At 36.6% G+C, this 17,208-nt stretch overlaps 1 protein-coding gene across 1 annotated transcript; it reads right to left on the bottom strand.

The window, feature by feature from the left end:
* Positions 1-522: 522 nt before the first annotated feature.
* LOC127162100 (uncharacterized protein KIAA2026) lies at positions 523-16,869 on the bottom strand. Its single transcript, XM_051104886.1, has 10 exons — positions 16,418-16,869; positions 15,526-16,199; positions 13,662-13,862; positions 11,676-12,433; positions 9,417-10,031; positions 9,247-9,326; positions 7,176-7,262; positions 6,772-6,887; positions 6,201-6,397; positions 523-4,871 (listed from the first exon to the last, which is right to left on the bottom strand). Exons 2-10 carry the CDS (start codon positions 16,086-16,088, stop codon positions 1,333-1,335), a joined length of 6,156 nt encoding a protein of 2,051 aa, XP_050960843.1. The 5' UTR covers positions 16,089-16,199; positions 16,418-16,869; the 3' UTR covers positions 523-1,332.
* Between the last annotated feature and the right edge of the window lie 339 nt (positions 16,870-17,208).

Here is a 17,208-nt window from a genome sequence, read left to right as displayed (position 1 = left end):
GCTAAGTAGTTTATTTCTGTACACATTCACAGTTTTGTCTTCCAATGTCCTGTTACTGATTGTTTACTTTTAATAATTTAACTTTATCATGCATATGTCTGTTTTTTTCTTCCAAACATACGACTGTAAAGGTGAACGGTAATGAAACTTAAGTTTCTATGAAGAGAAGCTGAGCTTTGTATGCTGTGAACGGAATCACTGCACTGTCAGGAACTGTTTTGTGCAAACTGTTCAATACAACAGAATAAAACATTAATGTAAAGCAAAAAATAATGTGTTTGTTTTCATTACCTATTTAAAGTGGGGGAACAAACAAACAAACAAAAAAAAAACATTTGTAATAATTTACCATCTAACACAGGGCTTCCCAAATGGCAATTCATGAAGTAAAGACTAATAATTAAATTGCAAAAATACAATTAAAATTTCAAATAAAAAAAATCTGAAAATAATGTGTCAAAATAAAGCACTTACTAAAAACAAAAAAATATTTTTAGATTTTTAATGCCATGTGATGCGCTGTTACATTATACCAGGGGTGCCCAATCTGCAGAATTTAGTTCCAACCCAGATCAAACACACCTGTCTGTAATTATCAAGTGCTCCTTCAGATCCTAATTAGTTGGTTCAGGTGTGTTTAATCAGGGTTGGAGCTGAACTCTGCAGGAAGGTCGATCTCCAAAAACAGGGTTGAGCACCCCTGCATTATACCGTAAAATAAATGGATACAGCCAACAAAAATGTTTGGGATTCTCTGATCTCATACATTTAACAAACTCAAAAGACAAGCACAGCACACCAGTGTTTTGCTTCAGTCATAAATATGCCAAGTTTATTTTCATGAATATAGAGGAAACACAAAACCAAACTGTTATCAGATGATGTCTGATAATACTCAACCTACGCCTGAATGCACTAACGCAGGCTTGTGATCAGCCAGACATACTCTTAAATAGACCGAAGACTGTTCTACAGAATAATATTAATCATTTTAATGGAAAATGCTACAAAACATTCAAACCATTGCATACAAATGGAGTAGAAAAGAGTCAGCCAAACAAATACTGTTATGTACATTACTGGCCATTTCAAATCTCCAAATTTCTCTTTGCAAAACCAATTTTATTTACAACTCTAAAGATAACCAATTTCCCCTTAACTGGTACTGTAAAGAGCAAAATGCACAAAAATGATTAATTTAGGTATTTAGTATTCAGCCTTTCAAGATGGGGAGAACCAAAGGAAGCCCACTTGTTTTTTTTTCAACAAAGGCCAAAACACTGAACAGACCCATCCTCTACGACGGGAAATCAGACAACCTCCAGAACCATCTCAGTGATTAGGTCTCCCCAGGGTATCTGGTCTTCTCAACGGATCACTTGTGTTTAAAATAGGTACACTAACGCTACTTGAGGAGGAACTGATCAGTTGAGCGGACATTGGCTTCGCCAACACTTGCACGCTTGATGCTGAGGCCTGAACGATATTTAAGACAGCACCATCTGGGCTCAACAACAGTTTAGCAGGAGTGGGAACTTGTACGGGAACCGTGCTTTGACCTTGCGCTGACTGGGGTAAAATAACTGGCTTTCCGATTGTCCCAGGTTGCACGGTTCTGATAGGCGGACAAGGTGTCATTATGACTGTGCTCACAGACGGAGGAACGGTTGCAATAGGAGTGGCTGAACTGGCATTGGTTGGACCACCGATTGGTGGAACTGTTGCAACCGGAAGTTTCTGCATCCGAGATATCGTGCTGCTCATGGGTGGTACATTTACCATTGGCAAATGCCTTGGAATTGCAGCTTTCGCTGGTGGTACGACCGGCGCCACTTGGTTTTGTGATGGTCTTCCTTGCAGGAGCATTGGAGAAGCTGTGCTTAGTAAACGTCTTTGGGAAAGAGAGGTTTCTTTAGGACTCCCGGTCGTACCTTGTGATGCTGCAACTGAGACACTGGAGGTTTGAAAGATAGGAAGTCTCACAGTGTCTGATGATACACCAGGACGCAGAGCTTGTGCCACTTGTGAGAGAACAGTAGGACCAGACACATTCAATGGAGTTCTAATGCTCAGTTGCTGACGGGCTTGATCAGAAGGTCCAACTTTTGCCAAGGGTAGCCTGACCGGTGTTACCAATCTTACACCTTGTACAACTGAAGGAACCGTGTGAGTAGCTGAAAAGTTTGGACCTCTAGAAGCAGTGAAAGCAGGACTTAGGACTTGTAATCCTCCGGGACTGGCAAGACTTTGACCTTGCAAGCCTTGAGGTCCAGCAGGACTTGGCCCTTGCAAGCCTTGAGGTCCAGCAGGACTTGGCCCTTGCAATCCTCGAGAACCAACAAGACATGGTCCTTGCAATCCTCCAGGACTACCAGGACTTGGACCCTGCAATCTTTGAGGAACAGCAGGACTTGACCCTTGCAATCCTCGAGGACAAGCGGAACTTGGCCCTTGCAATCTACGAGGACTGGCAACACTTGGCCCTTGCAATCCTCCAGGACTAGTAGAACTTGGACCCTGCAATCTTTGAGGAACAGCGGGATTTGACCCTTGCAATCCTCCAGGACAAGAGTTGGAGATAAGCAGAACGTGGCTGCCAGGTGCAAGGCCTTGAGAAGGTACAACAAATCTGGTGTTATTGATCAGGAGCTGAGTTCCAGGGGCAAGCGGGGCAGTGGTGTTGATCACTAGTTTCTCCTGAACACTCTTGGTCGTAGAGGTCAGAGGTCGGACTCCAGAGGTCACCACCGGAGGAGTTAACGTGGAGCTGCAACTCAATGCAAAAGTACTGGATACTGCAGAAGCGGAAGTATTGGCTGTCGTTTTAATCAGTGAGTGTGAAGTGCAAAGGGGTGTGTTCACTGGCTTGTTAGCAGTCACATTAATTGGTAACGTAGTGTGTTTGGTAATTAGGCTTCCTGAATAAGATGAAGATGTACTTGAAGTAGAGCTGCCTGATAACCCTGGTTTACAGTGAAGAGCATTTAGCGCTGGAACTGACGGTGGTAAATCCGGTTTCACAACTGATAGAAGTGCAGAGGAAGCCATGTGGCCGGTGCCTAGAGTTGAAAACGTGAGTGTTTTACCATCAGCAGTCCGAGGTACTTTCATAGCACTTTCGGTATTCCCTGACAGACTTCTGCTTGCAACCAAACAGGTTTTTGGACCAATCTGAAGTCCACTTGTGGTTGCAGGTACTCTGGAGACGATCACAGGTGTAGTTTTCGTCAAGGCTTCAGGTTTCTTGTTTGTGCCAAGTATTCTTGATGTTAACCCTGGGACACCGATGCTCTGGATGCTTGTACCAGAAGTGCAGGATAAGGTCGTTCCCAAATTGGGAATAACCTTCAACGCTGGTGTACTAGCAGAGGAAACGTTAACCCCTGAAGTTGACGTCTCTTTTGGAATGGTAAGGGCAGAGTTGCTTACAAACATGACCCGTGATCCCGGTGCGGTACAGGTTGATGTAGTAGTGACCTTTGAAGGAATACTTGGCGAAGGTGTGACCAGGAATACCTTTTGGAAAGTAGACTGGTCTGGAGTTGTGCTTCCAGGTAGAGCCCGTTTCTGTGGTAGCTTTGTTCCACATTTAGAGACCGTATTCTGCTGAGCACTGTCTTTCGCATTTGTGAGGACTCGATCACTGCTTTTGCTTGTAGCCAGGAGTGTGGATTTAGCAGGGTTTGTTGTTTTGCCTGTAGTGCCAGTATTGGAAATCTGATTAAACGTTAAAGGAGCGACAGTTCCCGCCACAAAAGTAGACTGAGGAGTGATTCCAGGTAGAGATTTAGCAGCAAGAGTGGCCGAAACAGCTTGTGTAGTGGACGTGGAAGACTTTGACACTAGAAAGGCTTGAAGTTGGGGCGAGATGTTAAAAACCGGGCTGGGTGGCAAAGCCCCCGTTCCACTCTCTGACGTCTGAACCTTCACCACTCCAGTGTTGCCTCCTCTCGTAGTAACAAGGATGGACTGCGAGTCTCTAATACACACTGTCCTGAGCTCCTGTTTAGCATCAGGTTTGGTCGGACCACTGCTGGCCACCTTTGGTTCAGTAGTCTTTTTAGGCACACCAACAGTCGTTAAGTTCCTTAAACTGGGCGTAACTACAGCAGATGGTGTTCTTACAGTGCTGTTATCTTTCAAAGGTGCAACCGGCTGAACAGGAACCTTGTTTTCCGGTACAGTGAACCCTGAAGCGCTGGACAAGTATGTTGTAGTCTTAAGGGCAGATGCAGAGGTCTGGGCTGCCTTATTCTCAGTGCTTTGAATCAGTAGATTTGAAGGCAGGATTACGACTTGCTGCATCACCTTCGCCCCTGATTTTTGATCCGATATTGGTTGCACTGAAAAGTTTACAGAAGTGCTTCCTTTCCTGAGAAGCCCTACGCCACCTGCCGTCTTGTACACCACCTGTCCAGTGCTTTCGGTTGTGGATGTCGTAGTTGTTTCTGAGACAGAGACAGGTTCAGAGTGTGGCGTAGACGGACAGGTAGTTGATAATCGAGTTACAGACGCTGTCTTGTTATGATCCCGCAGAATCTGAGCCATCACCGCAGCCTTCGGATGACTTATTAAGGTCACTTTATTTCCAACACTCTTAGCCAGCAAAGCCTGGATGGGTTTGCAAGTTCCCTGAAAGCTACTCAAAGGCTCACGCAACACTGAGGCTTCGTGGGATGCAACTTCCACATTTAAATCAGACGTCAAAGAGCTATCTGGGTCTGTTTTGCCTCTTTTGCACAGACTCAGTTCCTCAGTGATTGCACCAGTTTGGCGCCGTTTTGAACTGCGTGTGAAAGGTCCAGACTCTGATGAATGCATGACAACATCAGGTCTGTCGACTAGACATCTTGATTCGTAATTTACATTCTCTGCAAAAGAAAGTAGTTTGCATCAGTCAAAACAAACAACACAATGAATGTATTAAATGCATAAACTGGAAAACAGAAATTGAGGAATTGAAAGATAAAGAAGTGCTGTCCCATGAACAAATTTATCAGGCACTTTCTAACACAACTAGTTTTATTTGTTTGGTTAGTTATGCATTAAAAATTGCATTATTGCATTGTTGCATTGTTTTTATCAAGTTGGCTTGAGAAAGCTTGAGAAAGCCAACTTACTGAAATGCTACTTCAACTTATTCTTCTTCTTCTGATACTCTAGATTAGAACTCATAAAAATCCCATAGACTTACATTGACGGAATGTTGAAATGAGCCAAAACTATTTAAACTCCAACTGTCAAAACTCCCAGAATCCCTTGAGACTCAATCAAACTTCCCTTAAACTCATTCAAACTCATCTATCTATGGCTAGCAACCAGAATCATGCTAGTAACTTGCTAATCATGCTAGAAACATGCTAGCAACTTGCTGATAATTCTAGAAAAATGCCAACAACTTGCTAATAATGCTAAAAACATGCTAACGACCTGTTAATCATGCTAGAAACATGCTAGCAACTTGCTAATCATGCTAGAAACATGTTAACAACTTGCTAATCATGCTAGAAACATGCTAGCAAATTGCTAATCATGCTAACAACCCGCTAATCATGCTAGAAACATGCTAGCAACATGATCACAACTTGGAAACCATGCTAGAAACATGCTAGCAACCTGCTGATCATGCCAAGAACATGCTAGCAACTTGACAATCATGTTAGAAACATGTTAGCAACATACTAGGAACTTGCTGATCAAGCTAGAAACATGCTAGCAACAGGCCAATTATGCTAGAAACAAGCTAGCAACCTGTTAATCATACAGACAACATGCTAACAACTTGGTAATCATGCTAAAAACTTGCTGATTATGCTAAAACATGCTAACAATTTGCTAATCATGCTTGCAAAATGCTAATGATGCTAGAAACAGACTAGCAACATGCTAGTAACTTGCTAATAATGTTAGAACATACTAACAACGTTATCTATGCATCTATCTATCTGACAGACTGCATTCAAACGTTAACCTTTTAAAACTACTTTAAACTTCAAACTGTTTCAGACTGAAAACCATCCAAACTAAAATTTCTTAACTTTTCAACCTTTCTGGTCTGTCTTTCTCAAGCCAACTTAAAGTTTGTCTTGACAAACTGTTTTTTTTTTTTTTTTTATCTAGTTCTTTTTGCATTGCTAAGCTCGTACATAAAGTTCATGCAATTAATAAAAACAGCCGTTTGAAATGTTGATCAGACTCACCTGCTGTCTCAGAATCTTCCTTCACAGTTCTGCCCATTCTGATTTCACTCTCTTCCTGTTCTCTTGTCGTCTCAGCAGACAACAAACCATCTTTGCATGCAACTTCCCCAGGATCTTCTGTATCCATCTGCTCCCTGATAAAGTTCTCATATTCGGGGTGTTTTCTGAATTCGTCGCACTCCCTTTTCAAGCGAGCTCTGTTGAGGACAAGGACAGGGATGAATTCACAAAGCCCTGTTGCCAGGAAATCATCGCCTCAAGGTAGAAAAAAAACGAAAACATCTAGGTGCCCGCTGAATGCAGTGAGGTGTATCAGTCACTGCACATTACAATAGAAAGCCATTTCTTGGATATCATTCAAATTCACCTCCCAGATCACTTGAGAAAACCTTTCTTTGATCAAAACAAGACTGAAATGCAGAAGTCTGAAAAACCACAGGGGAAAAATATGATTGCACAGATTCAAGATTTCCCATCTATTTTCAGCATTGTGGTTTCAGTGCAACAAGGTAAAATGATTTCACTTTTGTAAATGAAGGCATTAAAAGCAGGTTCATGTTTACTCCTTTACCTGTTTCTCTGGTAGGCCTTGACGAGTTTGGGTTCCCATGGTAACAGCTCATTTAGCAGCCTTATAAGTGTGATGTGCAAGTCTTTCACGGCGGCTCTTTTGTGCGGCCACCGTCCCTGAAATACGCCACAAAGACACACATTACATGCACATCAGTCTCTATTGATGCCCTGCTGTATTAAACACTAGATTATTATTTTTCCTGCATGCAAACTTGAAAAAAATCTTGATTTTATAAAATACTATCATCAACACAGTTCAGGATACACATTAAATGCACTGAACCAAACATAAACAGTCTATATTTAATAAAATCAATTGCATGTAACACAACGTCAGGTTTTGAAATAATGAGTTTGTGCAATAGTAAATGCATGTATGTTTGTGTTCCCTCTCTTACTAACAGATCTCTTTTTGCCGTCCAGTTCATCGAGTTGATCTTCTGTTTTACTGATCAGGACTCTGAGATCATCCAGACTGGAGCAAACCAACTACAAGAGCAAAAATAGAAATAAGTGTTAGAAAATGTGTGTTTGCTTTTACTATGCACTGGTGTTTACATAAGTGACTACATTTATACTTTAAAGCACTTTTTAAAAACAGGTTGAGTTGAGTATTTTGGGTTTGGTTTTAATTATTTAGATTTTATAATAAATTCTACCAAATGCACAAATGCATATCTGCTGCCCTCTAGTGACAGCTGGACAGAATAAACAGCAAAACAAATGTCAGATGACGTTTTCAGATGCATTATGGGATTCTTGGCTCTCTATTGACATCTGTGGCTGAAGCCTTTAAATTTACTTTTTTACTTACAAAAACATCTCATAAATTAGTAAGTGTCAATTTTGATTGTTGTTTTGAAAATGAGATTGAAATCAACAAAAAGGACTTTTGAAAGAGAATTTTGAAAGCACAACAAACCAAAGAATATAAAACTATTTTTGCAAGTGGTGAGAGAAAGTGTCTGATGAATTTATTACAAGGAATTTTACTCTTTTACTTTACTTGATTACTGCAATTAACTCGTGGTTGAATGTTTGTTATTTCTGCATGGATGTATCTGATGGTTTGAGGTTTACCAATAATTATCACAGCAGATCTGACTGACCAAGATCACTGATAGTAAGAAGGAAGTCTGTTGTAGGTCTACAATCTACCATGGTAAGGCAAAAACAAAAAAAGGTTGTTTTTTTTGTTTTTTTCCTTTTTTAATGTACTAATATTCTAAATTAGAATCAATAAAGTGCAAATAAAATAATAATAATAATAATAACAGCAAAGGAGGTATAAAATAAAGCTCAAATAAATGGTGTATATTAAATGGTTACAAAATACAAGAAATTGTGCAAATAAATAATTAAAAAAAAAACATTAATAATAATGCAAATTATAGAAATAAAAATAAATTAAATATAAAAATAAATATAAATACAAAATAAAATCAATAACAAGTGAAATATAAATATCATTGATATTAAGAAGAAAGACTATAGTGGGTTTACCATAGTAAGGCAAAAGTGTGTTTTTAAAATTGCTTTTTTAATGTATTAATATTCTAAATTAAAATCAATAATAACAAAGTGTAAATAAAAATTAGCAAAAGCAAATGAAGTATAAAATAAAGCTAAATGGTGTAAATAAAATGGTTACAAAATAAAAGAAAATGTGCAAATAAATAATTAAAAAAAAAAAATCAATAATAAACGTAAATTATATAAATAAAAATAAATTAAATATAAAAATAAATATAATTTAAAAAATTTAAATTAAGTCAATAATAATAAGTGAAATATAAATATTGAAAATAAGAAAGACTATAGTGGGTTTACCATAGTACGGCAAAATGTGTTATTTATTTATTTATTTATTTTTTTAAGTATTAATATTCTAAATTAAAATAAAAAATAAAGTGCAAATAAAAATTAAATAAAAGCAAACGTGCAAATAAATAATAAAAATATATATATATATATATATATATATATATATATATATATAAAAATAAAATAAATGAAATATAAAAATAAATATAAATAAAGAAAATAAAATCAATAATAATAAATGAAGCATTAAAAAAATTAAATCAGTAATAATAAGTGAAATATAAATATCACTGACATTAAGAAGAAAGGATATAGTAGGTTTACCAGAGTACGGCAAGAATGTGGTTTCAAAAACGGATTTTTTATATATATTAGTACTTGAAATTAAAAAAAAAATAATAGCATTAAGGTAGTTTTAAGTTGACATTTCACTATTTCTGGATTCTCACTCCTCAAAAAGTCATTTTTGTTGTTCTCAGTCTGTTAAAGCCCTTAAATGTTTTGCATTTCACAGATGATTTGCATTTAGTTTTATTAGTTTAGCAGCTGCTTTTCTCCAAAGTGACTCTCAAATGAAGAACATCGTGAGCTGTTTTTAATGGTACGGGTCACGAGTGTTTTTGTTTTGTAGGTAACGAGTTCATCTGACCTGAAACGTGGGTTCGGCCGGCGGCGGAGCAGATCCTGACGATCTCCTCATCAACATCGCCTTCCCATCAAACCTCTTTCCTGGAGACGGAAAACACGACAAAACCTCAAATATCGAATTACACGGTTTAATATCTCTTTATGGGATAAAGCGGGATATAGATTCCTCACCCAGTCTGTGTCTTTTCCTCTTGTCTTTCTTCTTGATGTTTTTGGCGGCTCTCTGCACGCTGCTTTTGGCCGTTCGGTTCTTCAAGATCAGTTTGCTCGTCTTCGATTTCTTCATGGCGAACTTCCTGTCTTTCTTCTTCTTCCTCTTCTTCTTTTGGGCACGTGTCGTTTCGGAGTCGTCCCGTCGCAGGTGTGTGATTTCGGGCCGGATGGGTTCGGTCCAGACCCGACAGCGGGAACAGAGACGTGGAGATTCCTGCGACGCTCCTGAACAATCCGGACAGGGACTTCCTTCCTCAGCGCTCATGTGATTCTCGTCGTGTTTAGGACTTCTGTGAGTGTTCAGAGCCGGCGAGACGCCTTTATAGCAGCTGTCGCCCACTCTGAAACACGGCTTGCAGTCCGACTCGTCATCGTCCTCTTCTTTTAGCCGTCCGTCCTCCGTGAGCTTTTCTCGAACGCTTACAGAGTCCAGAGAATCTTCTCTGCACCATGAAGGAACACGGGAGAAAGACTTCTGATCCAGATCCTCCGCGTCGGCGAGTGAATCTTCTTTCACGTCCCATGAGTTCAGCTCCATCCTGCTGGAGTTTTCATCCTCCACCTTTACTTCATCTACAGACACACAAACAGATCCTTCTCAAACTCACTGCAAATTCAGTGAGATTTTTGACAAAACATTAAACAATAAACATCTTAAACACATGTATAAATGTGCAAACAAAACAAATAATAAAGCACAAAATAATTACGAAATAAAACAACATTGAAATGTAAATAATTAAAAAAATAATTATGAAGAATAAAATCAATCACCAAGTGTAAATAAAATATTTAAAAATAAAATAACAGCAAATTAATATAGTAAATATTAAGTAAAAATAATTAAATTAAAAATAAATAATAAATGATATAAACAAAAGAAACAATGGTAAATAATTCAACTGTTAGGAATAAAACACAAATTAAATACAAATAAAATATTAAAATAGATAATAATACTGCAAATGAAGTGCAAATAAAATAATTAAAAAGTGAAGAATGAATAAAATTACAGATAAAATAAATCAAGTATAAAACAACAACAAAGTAAAAACGAATAGTTTAAATAAAAATGAAAAATCAAATAATTAGTGAACTATAAATAACATTCTGTTATTTAAGTAAATGATATGTGAATAAAATAAAAAAGAACAATAAATGAACTGTAAATAAATAAGTAAATGATTAAATAAACAAAAAATAAATTGCAAATGAGTACAAATAAAATAAATAAAATAAATTATAAATTAGCTGTAAATAAATAACACAAAACAATACAATAAGTAATTTAAATCAAACATAAAGTGAAATTAAAATAAAAAAAATATAAATTTTAATATAAAATATACAATATAAAATTAAATAAATAATTAGTGAACTATAAATAACATTCTTAAAAACAAAATCAACAATAAATGATATGCAAATAAAAAAACTGTAAAATAAATGAACTGTAAATAAATAAGTAAATAAACAAATAAAAAACATAAATTAATAAAAATACACTTAAAACAATACAATTTAAATAAAAAATAAAAATCAAATAAATAGCAAACAAAGTATAAATAAAAAATAATAATAATAAATTAGGTGTAAATAAATAAAATATAAAGAATACAATAAGCAATTTAAATCATAATAAAGTGAAATTAAGATAATAATAAAAAAAATGATGAAAGGTAAATAAAATAAAATTAAATTAAATTAATAATTAGTAAACTATAAATGACATCCTTAAAAACAAAATCAACAAAAAATTACCTGTAAATAAATGTGGAAGTAAAAATAAATAAATAAATAAATAAATAAAACATTAACAATAAGTGAAGAGTAAATTTAAAAAAAAAAAAAAGGTTTTTTTTTTTTTTTCAATCAAATAATAAAATAATATGAAATAAAAATAGCAAAAGAGTATAAATAAAATAAATAATAAATTAGGTGTAAATAAATAAATAAAATAAAAAAAAGCAATTGCATAATCATATTAAAGTAAAATGAAAATAATAATAAAAAATAAATAAAAAGTAAATAAAATAAATAATATCAAATTAAAGTAATAATTAGTGAACTGTAAATAGCATTCTTAAAAACAAAATTAAAAATTAAAAAATGAAAATGAACTGAACAACATATGAACTGTAAATAAATAAAACAAATAAAAAACATTTAAACTAAGTGAAGAGTAAATAAATAAACACATAATTAGAAACGCCTCACATGTCTCCTCCTTGACCTCTGACCCCTCCGGATCGTCCTCGGATCTCTTGACGTGGAACAGCGGAAGTGGAAACTCCATTGCGACGCAGGGACTCTGGCAGTAGATCCTCAGGTCGGCGCCGCAGAAGTGCGGGAAGTGAATGTAGGCGTTCTCCTGTTCGTCGTAGCCCAGGATGGACTCGCGGCACTCGTGGATGGGCTGCCCGAGGACGGCGTCCTGCACGTCCTTCTGCGTCTCGTACACGTGATCGCAGAGGCCCTTGAGGAGCCAGACGCGCTGGTTGAAGGCCAGCAGGTGGAAGGGCGTCTCCTCCAGCGGACTGACCTCACCCAGCGTCCAGAAGAACTGATGGCAGAGGCCGAGACGTTCGGCGCGCCCCGTCTGGTCCTCCACCCGCCCCACCGCCCGGTACCAGCCCTGGACCCGCCTCCGCAGCTCCGCCTCCCACTTCCTGTAGGGCAGTGGCGGGCGGCGGTGGACGGCAGTTCTCTTGTGCGGGTGGCAGAGGAGCGACGTCATGATCTTGGCCAGGAAGGAGCTGCAGCGCGGCATCAGCAAACAGCGCTCCAGCTCGTAGAACACGATCTCGGGGAGGTTGAGCGCCGTCTGCGCCAGGCACAGGAAGTGGCCGATGGCGGGAAGCTCCCACATGGTCCGCACCGGCCACGGCTCTGCCAGAGACAGTAAGGAGCTCTCCCACTCCTCCACCTCCTTCGCCGACGCCTCCTCGGCCTCCTTTCGCTCCAGCTCTCGCTGCCTGCGTGGAAAAGAACACGTTACGGTTAATGCAAATGTTAAGAGATTGAAGTGCAGGGAAAAACGAAAACAAACAAACTTCCAAAATAAAAGTAGAAATTATGACCAAAATTCTGCATAAATATGACAACAATTGTATTACTTTATGACAAAAATACTGTATCTTTTCTAGTCTATTTTTAGGAATATATTTACTTTTGTACAGTCAAAATAATAATAATATTATATTTAGAATATTTAAAAAAATATATTTTTAAAAAATATACAATGAAGAGATTTTTTTTTTAACAATTTCAAAAATTTCAAAACTTCATAACATTTAATAAAATTATTTTATTACCACTGTTTTTAATAAAGGTGTGATAAATTCATATTAAATAAAACACAAACTTCAGAAACAATTAAAACGGAAAACTTATAATTTTGGAAAAAGTTAAAAATCAGAATTTGGGAGGAAAAAATAAAACTGATTTTATAGGGCTTTGTTATTTTTACATTAAATTAATATTAACATTAGACATGCGTTTTGGTTATCAAAATTTAGACTATTAAAATGGAATCCAGAAAAAATAAATAAATAAATAAATAAATAAATATAAATAAACACTACTACTATATATATATATATATATATATATATATATATATTTTTTTTTTTTTTTTTTTAATATTACATACATTTTAACAAACCATCAAACTGTTGAACTTTCATTACATGTTAATTAAATCATTTTTTGAAAATGTATTAATTCAGCTGATATGCTTTCTGATTACCACAAATTAAACTATTAAAACAGAATTTTAAAAATATAGAATTTTAATAAAAATTCAGGAAAAATTTAAACGGAATTGGATTTCTTTTATTTGTTATTATTATTATTATATTGTTATCTGTTATTGTTAAAATTTTAATTAAAAAAATAATTGTTTTATTAATTCAGTTGAATAGATATGCTTTTTGAGGATTAAATAAATTTAATTAAACCATTAAAACAGAATCCAGAAAGTAAAAAAAAAAAAAAAAAAAATACATATATTGGGGGAAAAACCAAACGATATTTGAAGAAAAAAAAATAGATCAGACTTATTCAGTTGATTAGGCATCATTTTTGATTACTAAAACGGATTACTAAATAAATAAGTTAAAAAAAGGAAAACAGAATGTGTCAGTAACTGAAAGGCAGTGTCTGTGTGAGGTGTGTATGAGGATATCCGATATATCCGCTGACCTCTTCTCGTCTTTGGCTCGCTGCAGCTCCTCCAGTCTCAGCGCCTGCACCATGATGGACTCGCTGCCGCCCACAGTGATGCTGGCCAGGTTACGCGGCACCGACCTCCGTCTGGACGACGAGCCGACCGGCGCTTTCTCGTCCTCCGTGCCGAAACGACCTCTGGACGTCACGGCCAGCGTGGTTTTCTCCCGCAGCGTCCTGATGACAAAACAAAACACCAGAAATCAACACCAGTGCAATATTTTGAGTTAATTTGACGGAATATTGCAGGATTTGTTTCAGTGTTTGCATCATCTAATTAAAATGCACTAATATGCAAACATTTACATACAAACATTGAATAAAGTCAAGTTCATAATTGATTTTGTTGTCATATTAGAGCTCCAGGTTTCTCCAGAGGGGATTTTGGATTTGTCTTTTTATCACCCCATAAATGACAGAATGATGTCAACAGACTAAAAACAAACACATTTTCACCATGCTTTTAGAAATGAAATGCTGTATAAATGATTGTGAATGATATACGAACAAACCTGTAGAATATAGAGAGGAACAAAACTGTGAAGGTTTTTACAGATATGGATTGGAATTGAAATCTACAGACACAAATAGATAAAGTGCAATAATATAAAATAAAATAAAACTCTTTTGCAATCCAAATTCATCCGTTCTATTTTTTTTAATGCTTTAATTAAATTTTAATCCTCAAAAAGCATGTTTAATCAATGGACTGGATAAAAATTCAAGAATTTAATTTATTATAACAATTTTTACAATAACAGGGCCCTTTTCCCCCCAAATTCCATTACTTTTCCCCCCCAAATTTTAATAAAATTATATATTTTCTGGATTCTGTTTTGATTATTTTTCCGCCAAATTACATTACATTTTCCCCTAAATTAAAGAAAATAATAATAATAATAATAACAATAACAACAACAACAACAACAATAATAATAATAATAAATAAATAAATATATATATATATATATATATATATATATATATATATATATATATATATATAAGTTTTACTATAAATATTTATATATATATATATATACATTTTTTTTTTTTTTTATTTTTTTTTTTTTCCTTCCCTGGATTCTGTTTTATTTTTTCCCCAAAATACCATTACATTTTTTTCCAAATTGTAATTAAATTATATATTTTCTGTACCTGTTTTAATAGTTTAAATTTCCCTAATCACAAAACATATCTAATAAACTGAATTAATTAATCTTCAACAATTTAATACTTTGTTACAATTTTAACAGTAACAATCCCAATCATTTAATTTGTTGTCCTTAGATGATACTTTTTTTCCACACAAACCCTGTTTCCCATTTAAATTTTTCTGGATTTCAATTTAATGGTATAATTAATTGTCAATAATCAAAAAGTATGTCTAATAAACTAAATTAATAAAACTTGTAACATTTTATTAAAATTGCAGGACCCTATTTTTCTCCCAAACTCCATTACGTTTTTTTTCACAAGTTTTATAAAAGTTAAATATTTTCTGGATTCTGTTTTAATGGTTTAAACTTCAATGGTCAGAAAGCAGCTCTAATAAACTGAATTAATAAAACTTCAACAATTTAATATTTGATTAAAATTGTAACAATTGTAGGGTACTATGAACCCCTTGAAATATCTATATTTTTCCCAATTTTTTTGTTTTCCAGTTTTATTATTTTTTTTTTTTAAATGAATGCATCATCAAAAACAGTGGTAATGAAAAACACTTTATGAAGATTCAAACCTGAGACCAAAATCTCAAAACTGATGGTTTTGTCTGTGACGTCTTTCCTCAAACCTCTCGAGCCGCACGAAGTTTAACCCTGACTTTTGTTTTTACCTGGACAACAGTGTGAGCTTTTGTTCTAGGATGATCTCCAGTTTCTGGGCCTGTTTGGAGATCCAGTGATCGACTCCGTGAAAGCGGTAACAGTTCTCTAACATCAGTCTGAAATCTGCCACGAACGCCGTGATGGACTCGTACTCGCGATTCACGAACTTATCATCCATCTTTCTGAAGCACATCTCTCCGTGATCCCCGGGGCCGACGGGATGCCAGAACGGGGCCGTTATGGACTTGTGCTTCTCTGAGAGGAAGCTCTGAAATATTCGGTAGGCCTGCTGGATCTCGGGCGTGAGATCGTCCTCGTCGTCCGCCGTGCTGGACCGGCTCTCGTCCTCCGAGGTCACCGCCGACCCCCCGTCGTCGCGGTGTGCCGCGAGACTCTCGAGCCCCGACTGGTCAGACGAACCGTTGCACAGTCGCTCCGGAGCCTCCTGACACCCGGGGTTCGGCGTGCGGGAGGTCAAGGTCAAACGGTGGTTCGGGTTCATGTCCGGGTCGGCGCGTGACGCGGACTCACACGCGTGCGCGCTCTCGCACGAGTCCGAATGAAGCTTCATTCTCCTGCCGTGACGCTGAGGGCCTTGTCACCTGCACAGGTGCCGCCAGCATCATCTGTCAATCAATGTCAGTCTGTCATCACAAGTAGCCATTGCTGTTCCTGACGGAGACTGTTTGAGAAAAAACAAAATGTATTAATTACACTACTAATTACACAGTCTAGGCTCATTATAAGCATACTAATTAACGCCTGGTGAATATGTAATTATGCAAGACTAAAACAAACAATCTGCTTGAACTCATCTAAAGTGCCCCAACCAGCTTTACACTATCTTAATCTCTCATTCTCGTCATCACGTTAATGTTTCATGGGTTTTTACAACATTACCGGAGCGCTGTTCTGTGTTGTCGAGTGAAACATTAAACCGCCCGCACTAGGCCGCGTCGCCAGCGGCCTCGATTTCACTCTCACACCCGGGAAGGCTCGCCTGAGCCGCGCAGCCGCCGCTCTCTCTCCCGCCGACCGCTGAAGCTCATAGTTCCAGTGTGGCGCGATCCGTCAGTAAACACCGCTGAAACCCGAAGTGCGGCTGTTTTCCGCCGTCACAAAGGAAAGTCGGTTAGATTTGTAAAAAACGAGCAGTAGAAAAACGCGTGTGATAGAAACTGACATGAAAGAAACACGGCGACATTCACACTGATTCACTGCGCTCTGTGTGTGTGTGTGTGTGCGCGCTCCCGCGAGACAGTGTGTGTCCGTGTGTGTTTGCAAACATAATACAACTTTATATGTGTATTTTAAAGCAGCATGGTAATGTCTAGGTTTTATTATAACGAAAAGAAAAGCGATGAAATGTGATTCTTTCCTCTATTATCTCATGACTTGCATTTGATCCAAACTAGAAAAAATGAAGGTGTGAATATTCTAGAAAATTCTACTTTTATTTGACAAAACTCACACTTTCTGTCCTGCACACGAGACACTGCAAATTAACTAATAGTTATTGCCTCACTTACCCAGTTTACACTGATAATCACAAACATTTTTTGTATTACAAGTTTTTTAAAATGTTGTTTAAATATGCAAATGAGCAGAGTTGGGGAAAGTTACAATATTGCGGTACTCTCTAAAAAAGTATCTAATTATGCTACTTTGTTACTTTTTATGGAAGGTAATGC

The sequence above is a fragment of the Labeo rohita genome, unplaced genomic scaffold (assembly GCF_022985175.1).
Source record: "Labeo rohita strain BAU-BD-2019 unplaced genomic scaffold, IGBB_LRoh.1.0 scaffold_84, whole genome shotgun sequence".
NCBI lineage: Eukaryota > Metazoa > Chordata > Actinopteri > Cypriniformes > Cyprinidae > Labeo > Labeo rohita.
Note: the sequence above shows the minus strand (reverse complement) of the source record. Positions and strands in the feature narration are given on the sequence as shown.

Excerpts from the sequence above, each read along its gene's own strand:
- LOC127162100 (XM_051104886.1), bottom strand. The coding sequence starts at position 16,088 with ATGAAGCTTCATTCGGACTCGTGCGAGAGCGCGCACGCGTGTGAGTCC. Across the intron at positions 13,863-15,525 it reads AAGCTCACACTGTTGTCCAG|GACGCTGCGGGAGAAAACCA; the intron begins GTAAAAACAAAA and ends TTTTGTCATCAG. Across the intron at positions 7,263-9,246 it reads CGGCCGAACCCACGTTTCAG|TTGGTTTGCTCCAGTCTGGA; the intron begins GTCAGATGAACT and ends TTGCTCTTGTAG.